The 22,652-nt window shown below is 45.0% G+C and overlaps 2 protein-coding genes across 4 annotated transcripts in view; both read left to right on the forward strand.

Moving 5' to 3' along the window:
- The first annotated feature begins 640 nt into the window (after positions 1–640).
- rps21 (ribosomal protein S21) lies at positions 641–10,787 on the forward strand. Its single transcript, XM_030733735.1, has 6 exons — positions 641–714; positions 1,091–1,172; positions 1,254–1,317; positions 7,993–8,064; positions 9,842–9,897; positions 10,733–10,787. The coding sequence occupies exons 2-6, from the start codon at positions 1,123–1,125 to the stop codon at positions 10,740–10,742; spliced, it is 252 nt and encodes an 83-aa protein (XP_030589595.1). The 5' UTR covers positions 641–714; positions 1,091–1,122; the 3' UTR covers positions 10,743–10,787.
- Positions 10,788–19,790: 9,003 nt separating this feature from the next.
- Positions 19,791–22,652, forward strand: part of lama5 (laminin, alpha 5) — a 102,920-nt gene continuing 100,058 nt past the window's right edge. For 2 of the 3 annotated variants that reach the window (XM_030733768.1, XM_030733769.1), the window contains exon 1: positions 19,791–20,207. In XM_030733768.1, coding sequence (XP_030589628.1) covers positions 19,914–20,207 — 294 coding nt within the window. In that variant the 5' untranslated portion in view covers positions 19,791–19,913. The remainder of the gene's footprint in view (positions 20,208–22,652) is intronic. The other variant, XM_030733767.1, reaches the window with a different exon arrangement.

A 22,652-nucleotide genomic window follows, 5' to 3' on the forward strand; every position in this document is an offset into this window, starting at 1 on the left:
TATTGCAGAGACATGCAAATGTATTATGAGTTTAATGGTGCTGTTGTTTGGGTCCTTCTGTAGCATCACTGAGCTCTGCAGTCACATGCAGTGAGCTATACTGATGAAATGCTCTTATTTACAAAGGCATGTCAGGGCGTGGATCACCTGCGTTTCTAAGTTTATGGCTTACTGAGTCTTCTCGGTGAATCTGCCCTGAGGCCACCGCGTGCCTTCCCCGTTCTTCCTCCCAGCCCTCTCCTCTCCCCTCTGTCCCGTCACAGTAAACACTGAAAAGCCCAAAGAACATTTAGAACAAAGGGAGGCTGGTTAGTGTGCAGCCCTGTGGCTTCACTGTGGTTAGTCTGACCGCTGATTACCTGATTTAACAGGTAAACAGAAAACTCTGAATTTCAGCTCCACACAGCTGACGCACTGATCTGGCTTCGTGGTGCCCCCTGAGACCTGCGGTTTTCCTCCGGACCGATAGATGTCGCCACTCGCAAAAACCTCCGCAACAACAAATGCGGGTCTGAGCGAGGCTCAGGCGGTCCGTTAAAGTTTAATCTGAATATCACTTCTAAATTCATCAAGGATCTCTGGGGGTGACCGAAAAGATTAAAAATAAATTATAACCATCATTATTATTTTGAAAAAGCTCAGCTCCGCAGACGCGTTTTACGTGTATCCGGTGTGGCAGCTCCTCCCTTTCCTGTTCGCCATTTGTCCCGTACGGTACGTTCGTCTCGGTCTCTCCGAGTAAAAATATCTGGAAGCGACTTTTATCGCCTTCTGGATGTGTTTTTGTGTTGGGGTAGAACTGCAGTGTGTGTCTGTGTGTGTGTCTGAGAGCGGTTCTGTCGGTGAATTGTGTAATATTGGAGTTTATGGCGCGCGAGGAGCGGCACGAGGCCGCCGTGTGAGCTCCGCGTGTTAGCCGCGGAGTTAGCATCTATGTGTGTCTGACTGTGCCACTGTGCGCGGGTCTGACTGTGCCACGGTGTGCCACTGTGTGTGTGTGTGTGTGTGTGTGTGTGTGTGTGTGTGTGTGTGTTCCTGCTGTGTTGTGTTGGCTCCAGGTGAGGGCATCTGACATGTTTCTGTGTCTCAGGTTTGTAGGCGACCACCTGAACGAGCTCCAACATGCAGAACGACGCAGGAGAATTCGTGGACCTGTACGTCCCCCGGAAATGGTGAGAGATGAGCGAGGCAGGAAATTAAAGGAAACGTGTGATGGTGGGCTGACGTTTAATGAGGTGTGTCTGTGTTTGCAGCTCTGCCAGCAACAGAATCATCGGAGCCAAAGACCACGCTTCCATCCAGATCAACATTGCTGAGGTAAGATTGGGGGTCACCTGGCCTGAAGGATTTAGTGGTGACAGGGACCGTCCGGCGGCATAGAAATGGGAATGCAGCTCTTCCGTTAGGGTTTCTGCCTCACAGTGATTAAACGCATTGTGTTTGACTTCCTGCTGGCAGCTCTTCTTCATAGCTGGTGAGCACGGCTGAGCCGCATGTTTAGGTTCATCAGTGATCTCACGTTGCTGGTGTGTGTCGCACTCGTGTCACAGGTGAACAGGAAGCAGGTTTAGCTCAAATCTCTTGAGTTTGTTAATCCTGAGATGAGGGAAACCCAGGTTTCTGTTCCACAAAGAGAGCTAACTGAAACTCAGCCGGTTGCTGTGGTAACAGGCTCCGACCCTGACCTGCTGCACCGTTTTACCATAATGCAGTCTGTCCTGATCATTGACCAATCACACCAATGGATAAACGCGCATCAGTGTATCAGGTGATGGTCTGTCTGAATGCGTCTGAGGCCCGGGTGAAGGCAGCGGTCTGTCCCCGCCTCACACGGCTCATTCAGTGGTGACTCTTTTCTCCTGGTTTTGAAATCGTGGTCCCCACGGAGGCTCTGCTCTTATCACCTGTTGCCATGGCGAGTCATGTGTCCGAGCTCTGTGGATGATGGTTTTCTTTAAGTCGGGATTGATGTGAGCTGGATTCAGGAACCGATGGATTGACCTGTAACGGAGACGAGTCCGTGTTTGGTGTAATGTTTGCACCGCTCGTATCAGCTGTTTAAATCCAGCCAAAAATGTTCTGAATGTTTTCGCCGGTGACCGTTCAGCTTGTCAGAGGAAGGGCTGCAGCTAACGACGATTTTAATAATCGATTGATTGGTCCTTTTTTCGTTTTTGTTGTTTTAGGTGAACCAGGGTTATAATAGTTTTGGATTTTACATTATCGTTTAGTTTTAGTTTTTACTTTTTTTTTCTTTAATTCAGTTAGTTTTAGTTTTCAGAGCGCTTTTGCTCGTGTTTATTAGTTTTTATTTTTGGTTTATTGCTTAGTTTTAGTTTAGTTTCGTTAGTTTCAGTATTAGTTTTAGTTTTTCATACTTTGTCAGGTGCAAGATTCAAGGTGCAAGAGTGACTATTGTGTAATTAAAAACTCAACCAAAGATACCATAAAGAAATATATTCAACAACCAACTGTTCAGAGACAGCAGCACTACAGGCTAAATGTGTGTAATATTAAGGACACACATGAACATCAACCGGCAGAAACAAAGAAAACTCAATAAATTCTACAATAAACTCTGCAATAAAGTTCAGTGTCAGTGCATCAGATTAACAACAGCTTCTGTTTTGGAGCTAGCTTGGTTAGATGCTCGATATGCGGTTTCCTTGTGTGCGCTTCTCAGGTGGACTTTGACGTTGCTGTTTTTTCCTCACTGAGACGTGTTCCATACATTTTTCATCATTCACAACAAGACACGCTTTTATCTGTATTATCGGACTCAAAGAAACTTTCTCGGCAGACCGCTGCCATTACTTTGCGGACCGGCTCGGTGAGCGCAGCAGGCAGGCACACAGCTGCCCGACGGCGCTCCCAGCTTCAACTCGGAGAGCAGAAAATGATCAGTCCACAAGGCTTTGAAATCAAATGACAAAACAAGAAAAGGAAGGTCATTTTATCTACGATTTTAGTTTTTTAAACTCACAATACAGTTTTAGTTAGTTATCGTTTTTTCTTTTTAATTTTAGTTTTTATTTATTTCACTTAACAACAATGTTATTTCAATTTCAGTTTTCGTTATTTCGTTCGTTTTCGTTAACTATAATAACCCTGGGGTGAACCAGATACAAAAAATCTTTAATTTTGATGTTTTTATTCAGAAATAGGAGGAGGTCCGCACACCAAAAAGCTCCTTGAGAAATTTTAATCCATCAGTATTAAAGAAGTAACGTTTCAGGCTGGAATGCCCTTCTTCAGACGTAACAAGGTAATGCTACACACCTATTTAAATACCCACCCGTCACCAAGAAATTGAGTGACAGGTGCTATTCAATGCCCAAGGAAAAAATAGGACAAAGAACGCCTGAAATCATGGATATACCAGACTGGTCTATCACATTAATAAGAAACAAAGAGGAAAGACCATTTTTAAAACCTCACATCAGTGTAGCATACCTAAAAACATCTAAGAATACACTGTTACAACCATCCTCGTCACAATATAAGAATAAAGGGAAGAAAAATACAAATAAATAAAAGTACAAAATAAGCCATTGAAGATATACACTAAAAATTCATCTCCACTCCACAAACAAAGGTCCCACAGTACAGTGTCATATATACACGTTATTGTTAGACATCGTCTATATCAAACAGGAAACAGTCAAATTTCGGACACAAAGATAGAAAACATTACACTAGCCCAGTGTTTTTCAACCAGTGTGCCGCGGCACACTAGTGTGCCGTGGGAGGTCGTCAGGTGTGCCGTGGGAAATTATCCAATTTCACCTAATATGCCCGGAGTGTCTGTGCTGTAGTAGTATCACTACTACATCACTAGACTAGATAACAGCAGGTAGCGAATTGCATTGTACATAGAGACAAGAAAATTAAGCCACTTTTCCATACGGAACGACTCGGCACAGGTCGACTCGACTCGCCACGATTTGATGGCATTTCCATTCGAATCAGGTACACTTTGCCGGTCCTTTTTCCGTACTCACTCACCCGAGGTTCTAAGCAATCCGAGGCGATACAAAAATGTGATGCGGAGGACAGCATGTCACTGATTGGCCAGGGCGTGTGGTCACTAGCGGAGTCATGAGAGCAACTTTTTCACCAGAATCAAGCCTGCCATTTTTAAAACCCGACAGCAAGAAACTGGCAAAGCAACGGTTGAATGCCCAGGCCAACAGTTTGCAGCGGTAGTTTTGCAACATGAGAGCCATCTGAAAAGCACACAGCATACATATTTGTAACCCTATACTGCCGGGCGAACGCCGCTGAAGCACCCCTTACCTGCCCCTACTAGCCGAACAGCTGGTTAGCACAGAGCCTGAGGCGGCTGATCAAAGGAACTTTGAGTTACCATAATAACTAAAAACAGAGAGAGACTGAGAGCTGCTGAGGAAGAGCTTTGTGTGTGTCTGTCTTCAATTCCTGCCAGGATATCAGCTGTGTTCATCCAAACAGGCACAGGTTTCACATTGAGAGAGTAAAATACACTGAGACTGACATTTTGTACATGCAACTCTTCATATATGTGGAACAGTGAAGTCTTTCCCAAATATTATTGCTTCTATCAGAATAAGTGCTATATTTCTGTATTCCTGATAATGGAATGCTTTTGGACAAAATGAGAGTTTGCAAAACACTTTGAAGTTTTCTACCTTTAAGACCACATTGTTGTGGCATTTGTTATGTTCAAGCTGTGTTTTTGAAGTGGACATGTTAAGTGCACTTTTTATTTGGAAGAAGATATATATTATATGATAGTTATTTTTTGTCTTTATTTGATTCCTATTCAAGACACTTTGATAAGAATGACTATATTGTTAAGATAAGATAAAACTTTAATGATCCCACGACGGGGAAATTTGCGCATTACAGCAGCTCAGTACAGAGAAAAATGAAAAGGGTGAGTAAAAAAACAAATGAACAAAAATAGAATAGAATAAAATAAAATAGAATAGAAAAAACTATACACATATACATAAGCACTATATACATAAAATATATATATCAATGTCAATATAGGCTACAGAGTATCATTTTTTTAACATTTTTGGCTGGTGGTGTGCCTTGTGATTTTTGTGATTTTTTTCAATGAAAAAAATGTACCTTGGCTCAAAAAAGGTTGAAAAACATTACACTAGCCCATATGTACCAGAAGTGGCAACTGACCAAAAGGTTAATTACAGAAAGGGTCTTAAATCAAAATCTTCATTCAGTCCAAATGGAGAAAGAGTATTGAGTGTGAATATCCAATAAGCTTCTCTTAATTCCGCCTTACTGAAAAGAGAAGCTTATTGGATATTCACGGTCGCTGTTTGCTGTTTTTTTTGTTTTGTTTTTTTCTGGAATGAGATACAGTATAGTATGAGCATGTGTTACAGCTCAGTAAATGCCATGTTTTATTTGCAGTATCAGGTTAAGGCGAGTAAGCAGCCTTCATCCTGCCTCACTCCCATACCCCCCCCCGTCTGCACTCACACTTTATCAGAACGTTAAAACTTGATGCTTAGTCACTAAATTGTTACCATAATTGTGTAGAAGTTAATTTATGAAACACATTTAAAGCCTGCTTAGGCTAATTGAACAGAAATAAAAAAGTAACACACACACACACCTACTCTATCAGTCATTGTCTAGCTCAGAGGTTCCCAACCCCCGGGTCGCGGACTGATACCGGGCCGTGGGTCATTTGGTACCAGGCCCCAGTTAAAGAATAAATAACTTTAACTAAAATTATTTCCGTTTTACTTACTGAGTCTCAACGATGTTTTATTTTGAAAAATGGGCGGATTCTCTCCGTTACATCCATCTATGACTCCCTCTTGACGTGTCAAGACGCTTGTCTCAGTCACGTGATATGTCACCACTAAAACTAAACCTAGACGCTTCACTGGTTCCCGTGCTTGTCTAACAAAATCGGTTGGTTGACCTATGTAACGCTTATTTAAATATTCGAGTGCTCAACAAGAATAGTAGAGACGCCATACAAGAACTAGTCCATTTACCTTTTTTATTTAGCAACACAAGGATAACGGTGAGGCGGACTCAGCCATCAAGCTGACACTCTGCAGCCTCTCCTGTGAAATCAAAGCTTGTATCGGTGTGTGCCGAACCCAGCCAACCCGCAAGCTAACAAACATGAGCAGCAGAGAAACAAGCTCAGGGCTCACTCTGATTATGGTGAGTTGTATTTTAAATGCGCTTAGTTGAAGTCACACAAATTAGAGCCCAAACTGTCGGATAGTTTGAAAAATTGGATTTTATCCGACTTAAGTGTAAGACACAAGGCGTTCAAATTATGCTGTCCACTCTGCGCCCTCTACTTTTAAATTTTCCTTAAAAAAAAAAAAAATTGCCCCGTCCACCGTCTCCATTTCCAGCACCATGTGGATGCACGCGGCAATATTTACATTTTTTTCAATCTGAGCCATTTGATTGGTTCACAACTGCCACATGATTATTCATATCTGCTGCCGTCATGGCTTCGGTCTCGGTCATAAGGCACGTGCTAGTGTGGCATGCCCCCCTGCTACTCCAAAACAATATAAAAGCCCTGAAGACAGATTTTGTTAAAAATGAAAATTTCATTCACCATCTGAATCCGACTGAGGCGATTTCTACTGTATTGGTGTCTCTTATTTTGAAGGCATGTTTAAACATTACCATGGCGACCAGATAGCGGGCAGAGAGGATGTTGTTCATGCTGTGGCGCGATGTTAGCAAGACGCTGCAGATGGAGTTGCAAACGAATACATGTTTATTATTATACTCAGAAAATATCACAGTTTTGAATACGGTCGTGTCATTTATTTTGATGTATTTATCCGCCACACTGTGAAGGCCGGTCCGTGGGAATATTGTCTTACACTAAACCGGTCTGTGGGGACCGCTAATCTAGCTGACAAGCAAACAGCATCAGGTGAGCTACCGGAGAGACTGACGTTACGTTTCCTCGCTTCAGAACGGGACAAACTCAGGATATTGCGGTGACTTCCCTGCTGTTCATCCTCATCGATGCCTGCAGCACGTTTCAGGTGCTTCATCACTGTGATGCTCTCACGTCAGCTCAAATCACTTTTGCAAAGCTTGTATGTCACACATTTTCTATAGTTGTGTGAAGCGTGAAGTGCTGCCATGCTTTGAGGACTTGAGTTGAACCTTTTCCTCTGCGTCAGTCACGTTTCAGTTGTAGAATTTATTTACTTTCCTTTTTAATTTCCTCTTGAGTTCTCACCTCCGCCTCGCTCCGTTCGGCTCGTGCTGCAGCTCGAGTTATTTTTTTAACTTTGTCAGCCAGCGTTTATAAAGCTCTGCAGGGAAGCAGCCCTGTGACGTGGCGACTGACACATAAATCATGCAAAACAACGAATCAATAATGAAATTTGTTGCCAACACTTTTAATAATCGATTCATTGTTGCAGCCCTAGTCAGAGATCCGCTCCGGTTATAACCAGCATTACCTCGTTTTCATCAGGCCACCTTTCTGAGAAACAGGAGCTAAAACAGCATTTGAGAGCAGAAGGAAATTTCCTCAGCACGATGACGGGGTGGTGTGGTGTGGAGGTTTGTTACCTCACAGGAGGGATTCTGGGTCCAGACCTCCTGCTCATCTGGAGGTTTTTCTGTGTATTGATAAAAAATGGAGACTGAAGGGAGGTGCAGTGATGTAAAGGTGTGTTACCTGTTCAGCTGAAATCTGTCCACTCATATTTGCCTCTCCACAGGTAGAGGGGGCGGCGCTCCGTGTGTGTTTATGAAAATTAACTCTCCTTATCGCTGAATCTGCTGTGTAAACACTGAGCCCTGTGGCAGATTTGCATGATGTGTGAACAGCTTGAAACTGCCGTGAAGTCCAGCAGGAATGGTTCCAGTTTTAGTTTGGCAGTTGCCGGGATGTGTGGGTTTTTGTGGAATATGAAACTGTGATGCTCAATGATTAAAGTGTGCGTGTCTAAATGTTCCTGTCCTGTCTCGTTGCAGGTTGATAAGGTGACCGGGCGCTTCAACGGCCAGTTCAAGACTTACGCCATCTGCGGCGCCATCCGCAGGATGGTAAGTGTGAGCTGAACATTAAACATTCCCTTGCATGCTCATAGGTCCAACAGCGTTCCAGTGCCGGTGCCTTTATTTGAACCATTAGGCGGGTTTTCCGCCACCGAAGCTCTCGGTGCTCGGCCAAAAAACGGGTTCAACTCCGGCCCCGCAAACTAGCTGATCTTGAACCAAGAACGCGTGACGAAAGCAGCAGAAGGGCGTGACTCTGCCGTCTCAACATCAAGATTTCTACCATATTACATGTGTATTACAGGAGAAAAGCGATTTTCACGGCTGTGAATTAGGTTGGGCTCTAAGGCTGAACTTGCTGCTTTGTATCAGTTCATATCACAGATAAAAGGACACAAAGTGCGTACTTGTCGTCTTGCTCTAATCGCTGTCTGTGTTTCCCTCTGTGCTGCACACAGATGCTGCAGTAGTTTGGTTTGGACCCTAAAACGTATTTGCAGCACAGAAAGGGGAGCGTGTTCTCCCACGTTTGTGCGCTTCGGCTTTGTGTCCAGACGAGGACCCGCCCACACTCATACGTAAAGGAGCAGTTCACAGAAACGCGGTGGGAACGCGGGCCCGTTCTTAAGCGTGTCGCCGGTTCATTGAAACCAGCACTGGCACGAGCACCGGCTCCTCGGCAGTGGGAAAGTAGTACCAGACCACGATTTGAGCAGCAGAGCACCTCCACACCCACAACAAGCTCAGACATTTCTCAGATTAAATGATGACAAAAGCCTGGGATTAAATATAAATGTTCAGGTTGAGTATCTAACAGCTCCACGAGGCAGCAGATAATAATATGGAGTGACCGAAGCTTTGAGATGAAAGCCGAGCGTCTCCGCCCACTCGCGTCCGTTTCAGGTGTAAATGTGAGTGCGACACTCAGGTTTCCATGACACCAAGTACAGACTCACTCACCTGAAACACTTTGTGAGCAGCTGCTGCTTCTCATGGGAGCAGTTTGCTCTCGTTGGTGCAAACGCCGTCAGCGGCCTGCAGGACGGCCCGACCCCGTCCTGCAGGCCGCTGGGTTACCTTGAACTCTAAAGTTAGAGACAGGATCCGCCACTGCCTTTGTTTAAAAGTCTGAGCTGCAGGTTATGAAGTCTGAACAAGTAATTTTAAAGAGAAATGATGCACAGACGTGACCCGGCTGCTTCATCGAGGCGTCCTGCTGACTGTGTTACCTGTTCTGGCTGTCGCCCCACTGCTGGATCCTCAGACAGCTTCAGGCTGGTATTGAACCTCCTTACCCACAGAGTGTGCTCAGTTTCAGCATTTTCTTGCATCCAGGCTCAGGAGCATGATGGGAAATGTGTAAATGAGCATGTTTCTGCCTCCGCCCTCTGACACGCCGATCGTTACCTCACCCGCAGGTGCAGGGAGGATGGTTCCGGTCGGTCTGTCAGCTGGAAAACCAAAATTGATGAAACTTTGTGAAAATCTTTTAAAGGCGCCCAACAACAGATTTTCTTTTCAAGGTCAAAGGTCAACAGAATTTTTCATCTGTCGTGATGAAATCATAAACAAGTACTGACAATAATTCTTTTTCTAATTTAAATTAAAATACAATAATAAATGGAGAACTACAAAAATCAGGTCTGTGCAGATGTTTGTTTCCTGTTTGTCAGATGTATCCAGATGTTTCTGCTGTCATCGTGTGGATCTCATTTTAAATCAAATATAAAATCGTATTTTACATTTAAAAGCCTATAAAATGGTTTTGTGCTCTTTGTGAAGGGTGTGACGCATCAGCTTTAATCTGAACACATTTTTGTTTCAGGGCGAGTCTGACGACTCCATCCTGAGGCTGGCGAAGAACGACGGCGTCGTGGCAAAGTAAGCAGCTCACACGTTTTTAACGGTAACCTGTTAAAGCGAGGCTCGCCCGAGCTTCAAACAGGAGCGCGCACACGGTTACACAAAGCTGCAAATCCACATCACTCCAGCTTTACTTCTGCACAACAATAAAACGGATCCAAAAAGATTTCAAATGTCCTGAAAATCAAAACACTGGAATTGTTTAGCAGAGAAATAAAGTGACATTAAAACCCCAAAATAAAGTCATGTTGGGTAAGGGTCCTGTTAACCCCGCCCAGAGGGGACGGAGACGTCGCCCTCAGACCGAACGCCACAGCAGGGCTGGGGCAGGACGAAGGGCTCGGGCGTCCTCCTCACCGAGAGCCGCTGCTCTGTTGTTCACATGGCGGTGTCGGCAGGCCAGCGGTGCATGCCAACAGCTGTGACGCGTTCACGGGGGGGGGGGAGAACAGCGAGCACGTTGGCCCCATGATGCTGACGAACCTCAGAATATTTTAGTTTGGACCTCGCAGGCTTAAAAACACAAAACGTCCTGCATGAAAAAGAATCAAAGTAACTAAAAATAATCTGAATGTCTGTAAATCAGCGTAATCCAGATTAAACACGTCAGTGTTTTCAGGATTTCTCTGATTAACAGCTGCATCATCGAAAACGCCGCGAGTGTTTGTTTCAATAAAGTTTAACTCTTCCTGTGGGGCTGATGGCAGTCTGCGGCTTGCTGCTGCTCACAGCGATGCAGTTTGATTCTTGGGACTGATTTTATTGTGAAATTGTGTAAAGGAAGTCTTATTTGTTAGGCAGGAAGTTTACCTATGATAGAGTCTAACAGCTGTTTCCTGTTTTTCTTTCACAGGAACTTCTGAGTCTGTGCAGCTGGATTTTTCAAAATAAAATGAAAGAAACTAAAACTGCTGTCATTTCTTCAAAATGTGTTTTAAATGTCTGATGATGCTCGCTGAGCGCCGAAGAAATGGTGACTCAGCATTTTTCTGCAGACCTGCAGCTGCCTGAGGCTGTGTGGGGTGGCGGGTTATCTGCTAACCGCAACGTTGGCGGTTTGAGTCCTGGCTGCTCCAGTCTGCATGCCTAAGTATCCTTGAGCAAGATACTGAATCCCAAGTTGCTCTCTGATGCAGCTGTCAGAGTATGTGTGAATGCAAACGTATGAAGCACTTATGAGGAGGAGGAGGAGCTGGTTTATCGTCCTGTTACCTTCTTCCAGGAAACAGTAGGTTTAGATGTTTTTGGTGTGGCCCCCGGGGGTCTCCGCAGCCAGCCTCTCATTTTCAGTCTGCAAACATGAACCTCAGCAGTTCCATAAATAAAAGTTGTGATGCTACCTTATTACTGAGAGCACAGCTGTAAAACTTTAATATTAACTGTAGAAACATCTGGGATGATTCAGGTCAGTTTGGATCCATATATTCAAGAAAAGGCCAAAATTTTATTCGTATAACTTTAATACAAATAAAAATGAAAAGCACAAGTAATAAAGCTAAATGTAGATTCACAAGGACCAAAACAAGCCAGTGTTAGTTTACCAAAGTGTGCTACTGGGCCGGCCTGGCAGCTCTTCATGGATCAGGTGGGGCTGTGCGGGCTGATGTCTGTACCGCTGCAGGTGAACTTCCAAATAATAAACTGGAGCAATGTGTCGGTAGAACAGCTGATGGGAAAGGTCTGATGAAGTCATCGGCAGCTGCTTCATCTGCTGGATGTGGAAATAAACCCGAAGCTGCTGGTGAGGACCTGCCTGTTTCTGAAGTGAGTTTATTTTTGCATCGTTCTTACCTGTGGCCTCAGGTGAACCTCGTGAGTAACACGACTCCTAAAGACTAACTGCTGAGGTCAGCATGCAGCTGATTGGTGGTCACAGGTGATGAACTGTTTGGCCTCCCAGCTTTTATTCTGTTTGGTGCACAAAGTTCAGAGTCCATCACAGAGCGAAGCTGAAAGATGATGTCACCTGAGGATTCAGACCTGGGAATGACTGCAGCCTCGGTTTCATCTTCACACTGATCGTTTTACTGATGGAAATCCAGCAGATCTCCACAGGAAGCTCGGTTAGGAACTGCAGCCAGATCCCTGAGAGGCTCCGAGAGTCGCCGTCTGCAGACTGAATGTGGTTTCTGCTCTGCATCACAGTCTGAATCAGCTGCAGCAGCAGCAACCTCCATGTTTGAGCTGTTTCCCATCACTCACTGCAGGAAACCTCACAAAGTGCATGCTGGGTAAACTCAGGGCTCAGCATGTGGATAGGTCCCTGCTCAGAACAGGTGAGAGCAGCTGAAAGGTCTGTTTTTACCTGCACGTGATGCCAGGGTCACCTGCATGTCCTGCCCTGATTGACATGATGAACGTAGGTTTTCCCAGCTGGTCATGAAGAGCACATGAAGCTCAGCTGGAGCCAAACAGATGATACCTGTGCAGCAGGTGTTCTCACAGAGGAGAGCTCAACAGGTTCACAGCCATGGCAAATACAGTTCCTCAGTCCATCCACCAGGGGGCAGCATCAGCTAAATACAGGAAGAAACTGATCATTAAAGCTTCCTGAATCAGTGCCAGCAGGAATTTCCCTTCAGCCATATTTTCATAATGAACACATTTAGCAGCAAAACATGTTCAAAAGGAGGAAACGAAGCGGTTTAACGACGTGTTTTTGTGCAAACACAGGAAACAGAAATAAGCGAGTCCACTTCTGCTCACGTCTGCGGGAGAAAAGCATAAAACATTTTCAGACTCTAAACATCTTTGCCACGAAGCATGACCTTTGACCTGTTCTTCTAAATACAAACTTTACAGAATACTATAGACCACAGTAATAATAATCCATATTCAGTTTAATCTCTTCCAGAGCTTTATTCTACCAGCTGATCCACTGATAAATTTACCACAGCTGCCTTTACTTTATTATTTCTATTTATTTCTACTTTATTTAACTTACATATAAAGATAAAAATGTTATCTAAAGAAATGAAAAATATTCCAGATGTTAGACACTCAATAAGGCTAATAAGGTCAAAACTTACACCAGCTCAGATAAATAAATCAAATAAATCTGTGAAACAGCGCCCCCCGTAGGTCATGTACTTTCAGCGTGGGTCTGTGTGGTGGAGTGCGGTACTGCAGCTCAGAGGTGATCATGTGATCCAACATGCCTTCTGGTCATAAACAGGCTTCAGGTGTTTGTCAGCAGGTGAAAGATTTTCTCTAACATCCGTATCCTCAGGAAAATGATTATTTTAAAAAAGTATGACGGGAGGTCATACCTTCAAATTGTGAAGTTTAATGACTGCCTGCATCATCTGGTCTTCAGCAGCGAGCGGATGAACTCAGAGGTTAAAGTGGGAAGAAGACGACCAGGTGAGCTTACAGAGCAGCGTTGGGGTGAGAGTAACTTCAGGGGGTATAACCCTGTAATCATTTCTGCTTTACAGCTCTGTTCCCACACTCTGCTCTCCCTCAGGTGAGCCTCTGAGCAGGTAATGAGCATCTCCTCCTTTTCCACTGAAGCTCTGAGATGTGTGAGCCCTTCAGGGTCACTCATATTGCTCTGTAAATCTGCAGACCAGCCGAGCTGTGAGTTTGTTCCCCCATGAGAGAAAAAATGATCAAACCCAGTTTTATGATAAATTCAATTTAGTTTTATTTATATAGCACCAAATGACAACAAACAGTCGCCTCAAGGCATTTAGGTGACAGTGGGAAGGAAAAACTCCCTTTTAACAGGAAGAAACCTCCAGCAGAACCAGGCTCAGGGAGGGGGGGGGGGGGGGTCATCTGCTGAGGGGAGAGAATAAAAAGATGTGGAAGAGAGCCAGAGATTAATATCAATTAATGATTAAATGCAGAGTGGAGTATAAACAAAGTAAATAAGGTGAATGAAAAGAAATAGTGCATTATGGGAACCCCCCAGCAGACTAGGCCTATAGCAGCATAACTAAGGGATGGTTCAGGGTCACCTGATCCAGCCCTAACTATAAGCTTTATCATAAAGGAAAGTTTTAAGCCTAATCTTAAAAATAGAGAGGGTGTCTGTCTCCTGAATCCAAGCTGGAAGCTGGTTCCACAGAAGAGGGGCCTGAAAGCTGAAGGCTCTGCCTCCCATTCTACTCTTAAGTATCCTAGGAACCACAAGTAAGCCAGCAGTCTGAGAGCGAAGTGCTCTGCTGGGGTGATATGGTACTATGAGGTCTTTGAGATAAGATGGGGCCTGATTATTCAAGACCTTGTAGGTGAGGAGAAGGATTTTAACTTCTATTCTAGATTTAACAGGGAGCCAATGAAGAGAAGCCAATATGGGAGAAATCTGCTCTCTCTTTCTAGTCCCTGTCAGTACTCTAGCTGCAGCATTTTGGATCAGCTGAAGGCTTTTCAGGGAGCTTTTAGGACAGCCTGATAATAATGAATTACAATAATCCAGCCTAGAAGTAATAAATGCATGAATGAGCTTTTCAGCATCACTCTGAGAAAGGATGTTTCTAATTTTAGAAATATTGCACAAATGCAAAAAAGCGGTCCTACATATTTGTTTAATATGTGCATTGAAGGACATATTCTGGTCAAAAATGACTCCAAGATTTCTCACAGTGTTACTGGAGGCCAAAGTAATGCCATCCAGAGTAAGTATCTGGTTAGACACCATGTTTCTAAGATTTGTGGGGCCGAATACAAGAACTTCAGTTTGATCTGAATTTAGAAGCAGGAAATTAGAGGTCATCCAGACCTTAATGTCTTTAAGACATTCCTGCAGTTTAACTAATTGATGTGTGTCATCTGGCTTCATTGATAGATAAAGCTGAGTATCATCTGCATAACAATGAAAATTGATGCAGTGCTTTCTAATAATACTGCCTAAGGGAAGCATGTATAATGTAAATAAAATTGTTCCTAGCACAGAACCCTGTGGAACTCCATAATTAACCTTAGTGTGTGAAGAAGACTCCCCATTTACATGAAAAAATTGGAGTCTATGAGATAAATATGATTCAAACCACTGCAGTGCAGTACCTTTAATACCTATAGCAAGCTCTAATCTCTGTAATAAAATGTTATGGTCAACAGTATCAAAAGCTGCACTGAGGTCCAACAGGACAAGAACAGAGATGAGTCCACTGTCAGAGGCTCTAAGAAGATCATTTGTAACCTTCACTAATGCTGTTTCTGTACTGTGATGAATTCTGAAACCTGACTGAAACTCTTCAAATAAACCGTTCCTCTGCAGATGATCAGTTAGCTGTTTTACAACTACTCTTTCAAGAATCTTTGAGAGTCTAAACAAATACCAGCAGTGCTGAAAGCAGCCGAACATGAAGAATAATCTTTGAGATGGTTATGAATAATTTTTTTCTCTAATGTCTAAAATTTTATTTGTAAAGAAATCCATGAAGTCACTACTAGTTAACGTGAAAGGAATACTCGGCTCTACAGAGCTCTGACTCTTTGTCAGCCTGGCTACAGTGCTGAAAACAAACCTGGGGTTGTTCTTATTTTCTTCAATTAATGATGAATAGTAAGATGTCCTAGCTTTACGGAGGGCTTTTTTATAGAGCAACAAACTCTTTTTCCAGGCTAAATGAGCATCTTCTAATTTAGTGAGACGCCATTCCCTCTCCAGCTTTCGGGTTATCTGCTTTAAGCTGCTGCAGGTGAGGTTTGTAGAATAAGACGTGTGTCTCAGTCTGAGGACGTTCGGTTTTATGATTCCTCCTTCAGTCCTCTGAATCTGACTTCTTTAAAAAGCTTTTTGAATGTGAACGAGAAGCTGAAGCTGAATTTTCTCTGACTGCTTTTGGCACCGAGCGTGTTGCAGCTCGCCAAACAATGAGCTGAACATGAAGGAGGCACCTGAGACCCCCTCACCTGGCCCCCGCATACCTTTCAGTCCCACATGAAACAGTCTGCAGTGTTTCAGCCATGATGGAGGCAGCGTGTAAAATCCTCTGATTCAAACCCAGTTTCTCTTCCAGATGTCTTCTCGTGGCACTCTCTGACCTCATATCGCTCACCGTCCTCCAACTCTTCCTCTCTTTTGTCATCTATCTTTCCATCATTTCTTTCTTTCTGATTTTTCTCTTTGTCTCTGTCAGACTTCAAAGGCAGAGGAGGGAGGGGGTGGGGTAAGAAAGGCAGACGGGACAGGAACTGGACAGGAAACGGGCTGAATAAAAATCACCTGCAGAGGTGCATCGGAGCCGATCGTAGCATCAAATAAAATCTGTTTTGGAAGAAGCTGATTTCTTCATGCAGGCCAGAAAAATAAATACATTTTGTTGTTCATTACATTTGTATGTAATTTACATTTTATTAATTTCTTATTTCTGTGCAAATCAGTAGGATTTGCTCCAGTTATGAAGTCATACTGGAGCGTCCACACTGCTGCACAGGTGAACGCTCCACACCTCAGGGGGAACAATGACCTCCTGCACCCCGAGGGAGGCGTGTCCTCAGCTCCCCAGGTGGAGGTGGAGGCCACCATGAGTGTGTTTGAAGTGATTTCTTGAAGGAAACGAGGAGGACATGTTCATACCTGTTCACACACACACACACACTCTGCTGAGGGCAGACAGGAAATGTTTTGGGTTTAATGCTGTGAGTCACAGTCCTGGAGCTGCTTTGTCCTGTTTTTGGTTCCTGATGCTCCAAAAGGTCTGGACTGCAGGCCGGTTCAGAGAGCGCTGTTCCTGGATCGGGTTTACAGACGGCTTCTTCTTCTTTAACCTGCATGTGTGGAGCTGAGCTCAGTGATTCCTGGAAGTGTCCCTGAGTCCATGCAGTGATTTCCAGGACAGAATCAGGCCTGTTTTTCCTGCAGTGCTGCCTGAAGATCACAGGTTTCCAGCCTCGGCCCTGCACACACACATTTCTCTGATGATGTCATTACTGTAGATGATGAGACCTTCAGTCTTCAGTTTTACATCATTATTCTGAACATTTGAAGACAGTTTTTTGCAGGTTGGTGATCCTCTGCCCAGCTTTACTCTGAGAACCTCTGCCTCTATAAGAGGCTTTTTTAGACCGAATCATCTCACTGACCTGCTGCCCATCAACCTCATCAGCTGCTAAATGTTCCTCCAGCTGTTTCTCTGACTTTTCCAGCCTTTGCTGCCCCATTCCGATTATTGTGAATAAAATCTGGGTTTATGAGATTAGCTGATCATTGCCTTCAGTTTTTATTAACATTTCTCAGCCCGAGCTTTTTAGAACTACTCTGTGTAGTTTTCTGTCTCCTGCTTCTGGCACCACCTGGATGCTGATGGGGGTGCTGGGGGCTGTGACGGCCTCTGTGGGGAGTGAAGCTGGTTTGTGGCTGCTCACTTTAAACTTCTCCTCCTCTCTTCCATTCAGGCTTTTCTTCTCTGCAGACAGACCTCTTCATTTGTGTGTGTGTGTGTTTGGGGCAGGAGGGGGTAAGTGGGTTCAATTGATGGAGCAGTTAGCAGTCTCCATGACAACATGTGACCTATTCCTCGCTCCTCCTTTGGTGTCCTTGGTAACCAGGAAGTAGATTAGTTATAGAGTTCAGGGAGAAAGAGAGGATTAGTGAGGTGAAACACCAAGGCCTCTTTCTTCCTCTGTTTCACTCGCTGAGGGATTTTTCAGCCTCTTATTTCTGTAGTTTCTCTTTTTTAGTTCTCAGTCTTTATTAAAAGTCCTTCTAAATCCATTCCATCCATCACAGCACCACACCCTGCCTCTGGACTTCTTATTCTCTGATTGTCTCACCACCGACGAAGAAGCATGGACCGATTCTTCTCACTCCCTGCCACCGATCTCCTGTTCCAGCTGTAGAACTTCATGTTTCTAATGATGCGTACAGTATTCCCTGTGCTCTGTGTGTGTGTGTGTGTGTGTGTGTTCTTCTGCAGTTAAAGGACACTGACTGTGTAGTCCCAGAGCAGCTCACTGAGATCATCACTGAGATGATCCAGAAGAAGCTGCAGCCCAAACTGTTCAGCATGAACCTGCAAACATCCTGAAGAATGAAGAACACACAGACTGAGGACTTCCTTCACTCACCTGAGCAGCTGTGGCTGAAACTCTTTAATCTGCTAAAGTGGTTCCTGCAGCTTAATTACATGGCAGTGCTCCAGAGTCCATGAGAACACACACACACAAACACACGGACAGTCAGAAACATGAAACACCCCAGGGGGAAACACAGCTACCCCCCAGCACACTGAGTTAACTTAAAGTTATTGATCAGTGAAAGTGAGAGATGAAGACATGAATGATGTAAAAAGGTCAGCAGTGACTGAAATCTGTCACTCAGAGTGGGGCTTGTTAAACAAACTGCAGAACAGATGAAATGCTGATGAACTCATAAACATGAAGGAATAATGGCCGGATAAGAGGAAGAGCCTCGGTCCTTCAGTCTGAACCCACTCAGCGTTGCGTTCCCCCGAATGAGCCGGTTTCTCCCTCACGTTGAGTTTGAAGGTAGGAATGTGTGAGGGAGGCCGGTCCCGCACAGACGGCCCATTTGTCCGGCCTGGATTCGGGAGGAACACCGTGGTGTCTGCCCTGGTTGTGGAACGCTGCAGCAGAGCTTTACCAACAGGTCTACGTGTGTTTTGCAGAGTCTGAGAAGGTGTTGGACCTCAGGGTGTCCTGTTTGCTTCAGGAGCTTGAGGATTCAGGCCTGGTGCCGGACTCGTTCCCAGAGGGCGCTGCTCTTTGCTGGCTCCCCTACACAATTTTCCAAGGTCAGGAGTGTGTCTGCGTCAGTGGCTTCATAAATATCTTGTAGGCATCGTCTTCACTCTCTGACATCATTGTGGTCACAGTTCAACATTTATCAGCTACACCTCAGCACCCCCTGCTTGGCTCGTTTGAACTAATACAGTGATCCCTCACCTATCGCGGGGGTTACGTTCCAGAGACCCCCACGATAAGTGAAAATCTGCAAAGTAGTGGTGTTGTATTTATTATATATTTATTTTAGTATTTATATATACAAAGGCTTTACAAACCCTTCCCATACTCCTATAAACTGTTCCCACTCTCTTACTACTGATGGCAAGAAAAACCAAATATTTAATATGAGGGCAAACAATTTTTTTTTTTTTGGGGGAGGGGGTCTCTCTTTTTAAATAAATAAAAAAAATATTATCTTACCTTTATTTGAAGATGGGGCAGCACTGCCCCCTATCGGTGCGGCACGGTACTTCCTGCCTCCTCCTGTGTATATTCACCGTGCATTTATGACCGATCACAAAGAATAAACATGTCACACACATTCATTCAGTATATCAGACAGACTGTGGAGCATCAGCATGTGCAGCACAGGTGTAATCAAACATGTATATTGGTGATATAAAGAGAGACAGCAATGGGCATGCGCCAACCACCTGCTTCATTTGTTGTATGTGACAGCGCCCCCAGAGGTGAGCCACAGCATTGCACCCCGTATTTCTTCCATGTGTTTGAACAGGCGATGTGTAAATTCCGCGATTTTCCGCGACTGTGGCACCTCTGCTGGTTGTTAGAGGAACTGCAGCTGTGCAGCTTCAGCCCTGCAGGATGATTTTTGGATACACAACATTTGAAGCAATTGTTTTCTTTTAAAGTTTCTACATTCCCTCTGAAGAGAGAAGCACATGCTGCTAATGAGATTTATGTAATATATGATCAGTTTTACCAGAAAAAAGTGTAAAATAATCATCACATTTGAACAGTTTATTTTATTTCACGTCACTTTAATAAAAACACTTTTATTCGTGTCTTCTGCCACTAAAGAGTTTTAATGTAGGCTGATGGTGCAGCACTGCGCCCCTCCACCACCGGGGCTGGGCCAAAAGAGAGAGGGGGGAGCGAGGGGGACGGACGGAGGGAGGGGGCGCTGCACCGGCGGTTGTTAAAGCGGCACACAGAGAGAGGACAGAGAGCTGTGCGCAACGCTGTCCGGGACTTCTCTACCTCCTCTTCCTCGCTGGTTTGCAGCTCTTTCCCTGTAACTGCTTCCGTCCCGCAGACGTTAAGGCTCCGCTCCTCACGTTAACGTATTCCTGAAAGTGCTGCGCGGACAGGTGGAGATGATGGTGAGCGGACCTGCGCGGCCCGGCGCTGCGCGCTCCCTCCCGCGGCTCTCGGAGCTGTTGTGGCCGCTGTTGGTAACCTGTTGCTGCCGCGTCGCTTCCGCCCAGGAACTGCCCATCAACGGGGTGAACGGCTACAGCCTCCACCCGCCCTACTTCAACCTGGCCGAGGGCACGAAGATCATCGCCACGGCGACCTGCGGGGAGGACGAAACTGGCAGGAGCGTTCAGGACCTGTACTGCAAGCTGGTCGGAGGCCCGGTGTCCGGAGACCCGAGCCAGACCATCCAGGTGAGCGACACGGGTTTCTAAAGCGTGTGCGGGGTGCTCACCTGAAACAGGTGCTGCTGGCTTCACTCTAAGAAACCTCTAAAGGGGATCCAGAGGTGTAAATACAAACCCGAAGGTTTCAGTCGGTACGAGGTTGAACACATTAAGGTTGAACAGCTTTGCCTAAGTACGCTGTTCTCTGCCTTACCTGTACGCCCAAATGTGACATCATAACCTGCTCCGATTCTAAGCACCTTCATATCAACTCAAGATTAAGTTCTCACTTTATTCTGAGTCTTTAAAGACGAGTCACAAAGTTTAATAACGGCACCAAAGTAAAGCAGTTTTTGTCCCAGTATTTACACGTTAGAGAGGTCCCAGACCCCACCCAGACCCCACCCGTTCACAGACTGAAACCTGCCGTGTGTGGTTGGTGTGCAGCTCACTGATGGTTTAAAAGCATTTTAGCTGTATAATGTCGGTTTTTCTCTCTTCTGGCTTCCTGTTGCTGCTGTGAAGGCTCACTGTGCTCTGGAGGTGTTCTTACAGCAGGCAGGGTGGATTCCTTCAAGCTCTCTATTTTTATTCTATGACTGCACCAGAGCAGCTTTGCATGATTCACAGTTTAAAATAATCCTTCTTTATGTGAAACTGGGTGTGGGTGCAGCCCCTCAGTTCATCCTCTGTCTGAAAGAAGCTGCTTTAGCTCCTCCCCCTTCAAGGTCACCAGGGAAGAATGAGTATTCCCCAGCTGGTTGGCGAGCAGTTGCTGGAGGTTGCTAGTGTGACATTTGTTACAAAACCTTCAAAATAAAAGTTGCATCTTTTGAAAGCAGTAAGGCACAGCTTTTACTTTGAAAGTGTCCATTCTCTGTTTGTGGGTAGTTTCACTTTTTCACGATTTACTGCCACTTTGCAGTAACTGCAGCAACCAGAAGCAGGTTTTTGGTGCTGCCCCTCTCTGTGAGCGACTGCCCCCACCAACCACTCACCAACTGTTTGGAATATACATATTTTTCAAAGCACGCACAGGTTTTGGGGGGAACACTAGACCTGTGTGACTGGGGCCTAACAAAGCTTTCTTCTGATTGGCTGCCCATCACAAACAACAGGAAAGAAGAACAGACTGTGGTGATGCTCTTTGCATACACAGGTTTGTTTTCAGATTGTTTTTTGGTTTGTGTCTGATTTCAGACTGAAGGAAAAAAAGAAAATGTTTAAAACCTTTAGTTGTTTTGTTTCCTCTTTTTATGCTAATTAATGAAAACTTGTAACAAAAAAATAACAAACTGGGGTCATTTCATACTGACACATCTGACCTCAACTAATAAAATCATCAGACTCATCACGTAGCGTAGAGTGATGAGTTATGGTGGATTATTCTTAGTATTTTCAGATGTATGCAGTGATATGAAGCGTTCATCTAAAATACGCTGAAATAAAAAGCTTTAGATTTGAATATAAAATGAAGGCAGAATTGTGAATTTAAACAACGGGCAGATAAAGTTTGAGCTTAAATGCTCTCAGACCTGGAGCGCTGAGGTCAGCTGCAGCGTCTCTGCGACTGTTTCTCTTCCACTGCTCTAACCTCCTGATCGCTCCCCGTTCTTCTTCCTCACTCGGCCGTGCTGAGCAGAGGAGGTCAGCGCTGTGCACGAAGCTCCTGCCAGCTCATTATTTCACTTCCTTTGTTAGACTTTGGAACTCTTGCTCTTATTTAAGGAGAGGCAGCACTTCAGTGAGAGCCAGCGGCTGTGTTTTCATGTGTGTTTACAGGCGGGGTTTTAATGTGATGAGCACACTGAAGGTTAACCATTAAAGCAGCTCTGGGCGATAACCTGCAGACTTACTGCCTTCTCTCTCCCACCTGTCCCCCACATTCCTCACAGCGACTGACCCGTGGTGTCCAATCAGAGCAGGTTTACCCACCCTGTTACCGCGAGATTATCAAGGCCCGAGTTCAGGGAGGAAAAAGAGGAATTCAGCTCCAGTTTAGTGCTGGTGAAACAGGAGTGATGCTGGTTAATAAGTTTAAAGATCAGAGCCAGAGATAAAGGTGGAGGATGAGGAGAAACACAAAAACCTGCCCCCTGGGGGGGGGGGGGGGGGGGCACCGCATTCCTTCCAGCTCATGTAAAGAAATGTAAAGACGCGTCCTCAGGGAGGACTGTTTGAGCACAGAGCCGGAGCTCAGCTGCTGGATTTCTCCTGGTGGGTTTGGTGCCTCCTCAGCTTCACACTGAGAGTTCAGCCGAGTATTTATGATCAGAAATTTTACTGGATCTTTGGCTGCAGATTGGGGGGGGGGGGGGGGGGGGGTTGATGCTGCTGCTCACAAAATTCCGCAAATGAGCCCAAAGAAGTGGTGATCAGCTCAGCAGAGAGCTGCTCGGCCTGAGAGCTTTAGCCCACTTAGCCGGTTCGCTCATTGGGTTAGTGCACCCCCGACTGTCTCTCTCTCTCTCT

Source organism: Archocentrus centrarchus, chromosome 7 (genome assembly GCF_007364275.1).
Source record: "Archocentrus centrarchus isolate MPI-CPG fArcCen1 chromosome 7, fArcCen1, whole genome shotgun sequence".
NCBI lineage: Eukaryota > Metazoa > Chordata > Actinopteri > Cichliformes > Cichlidae > Archocentrus > Archocentrus centrarchus.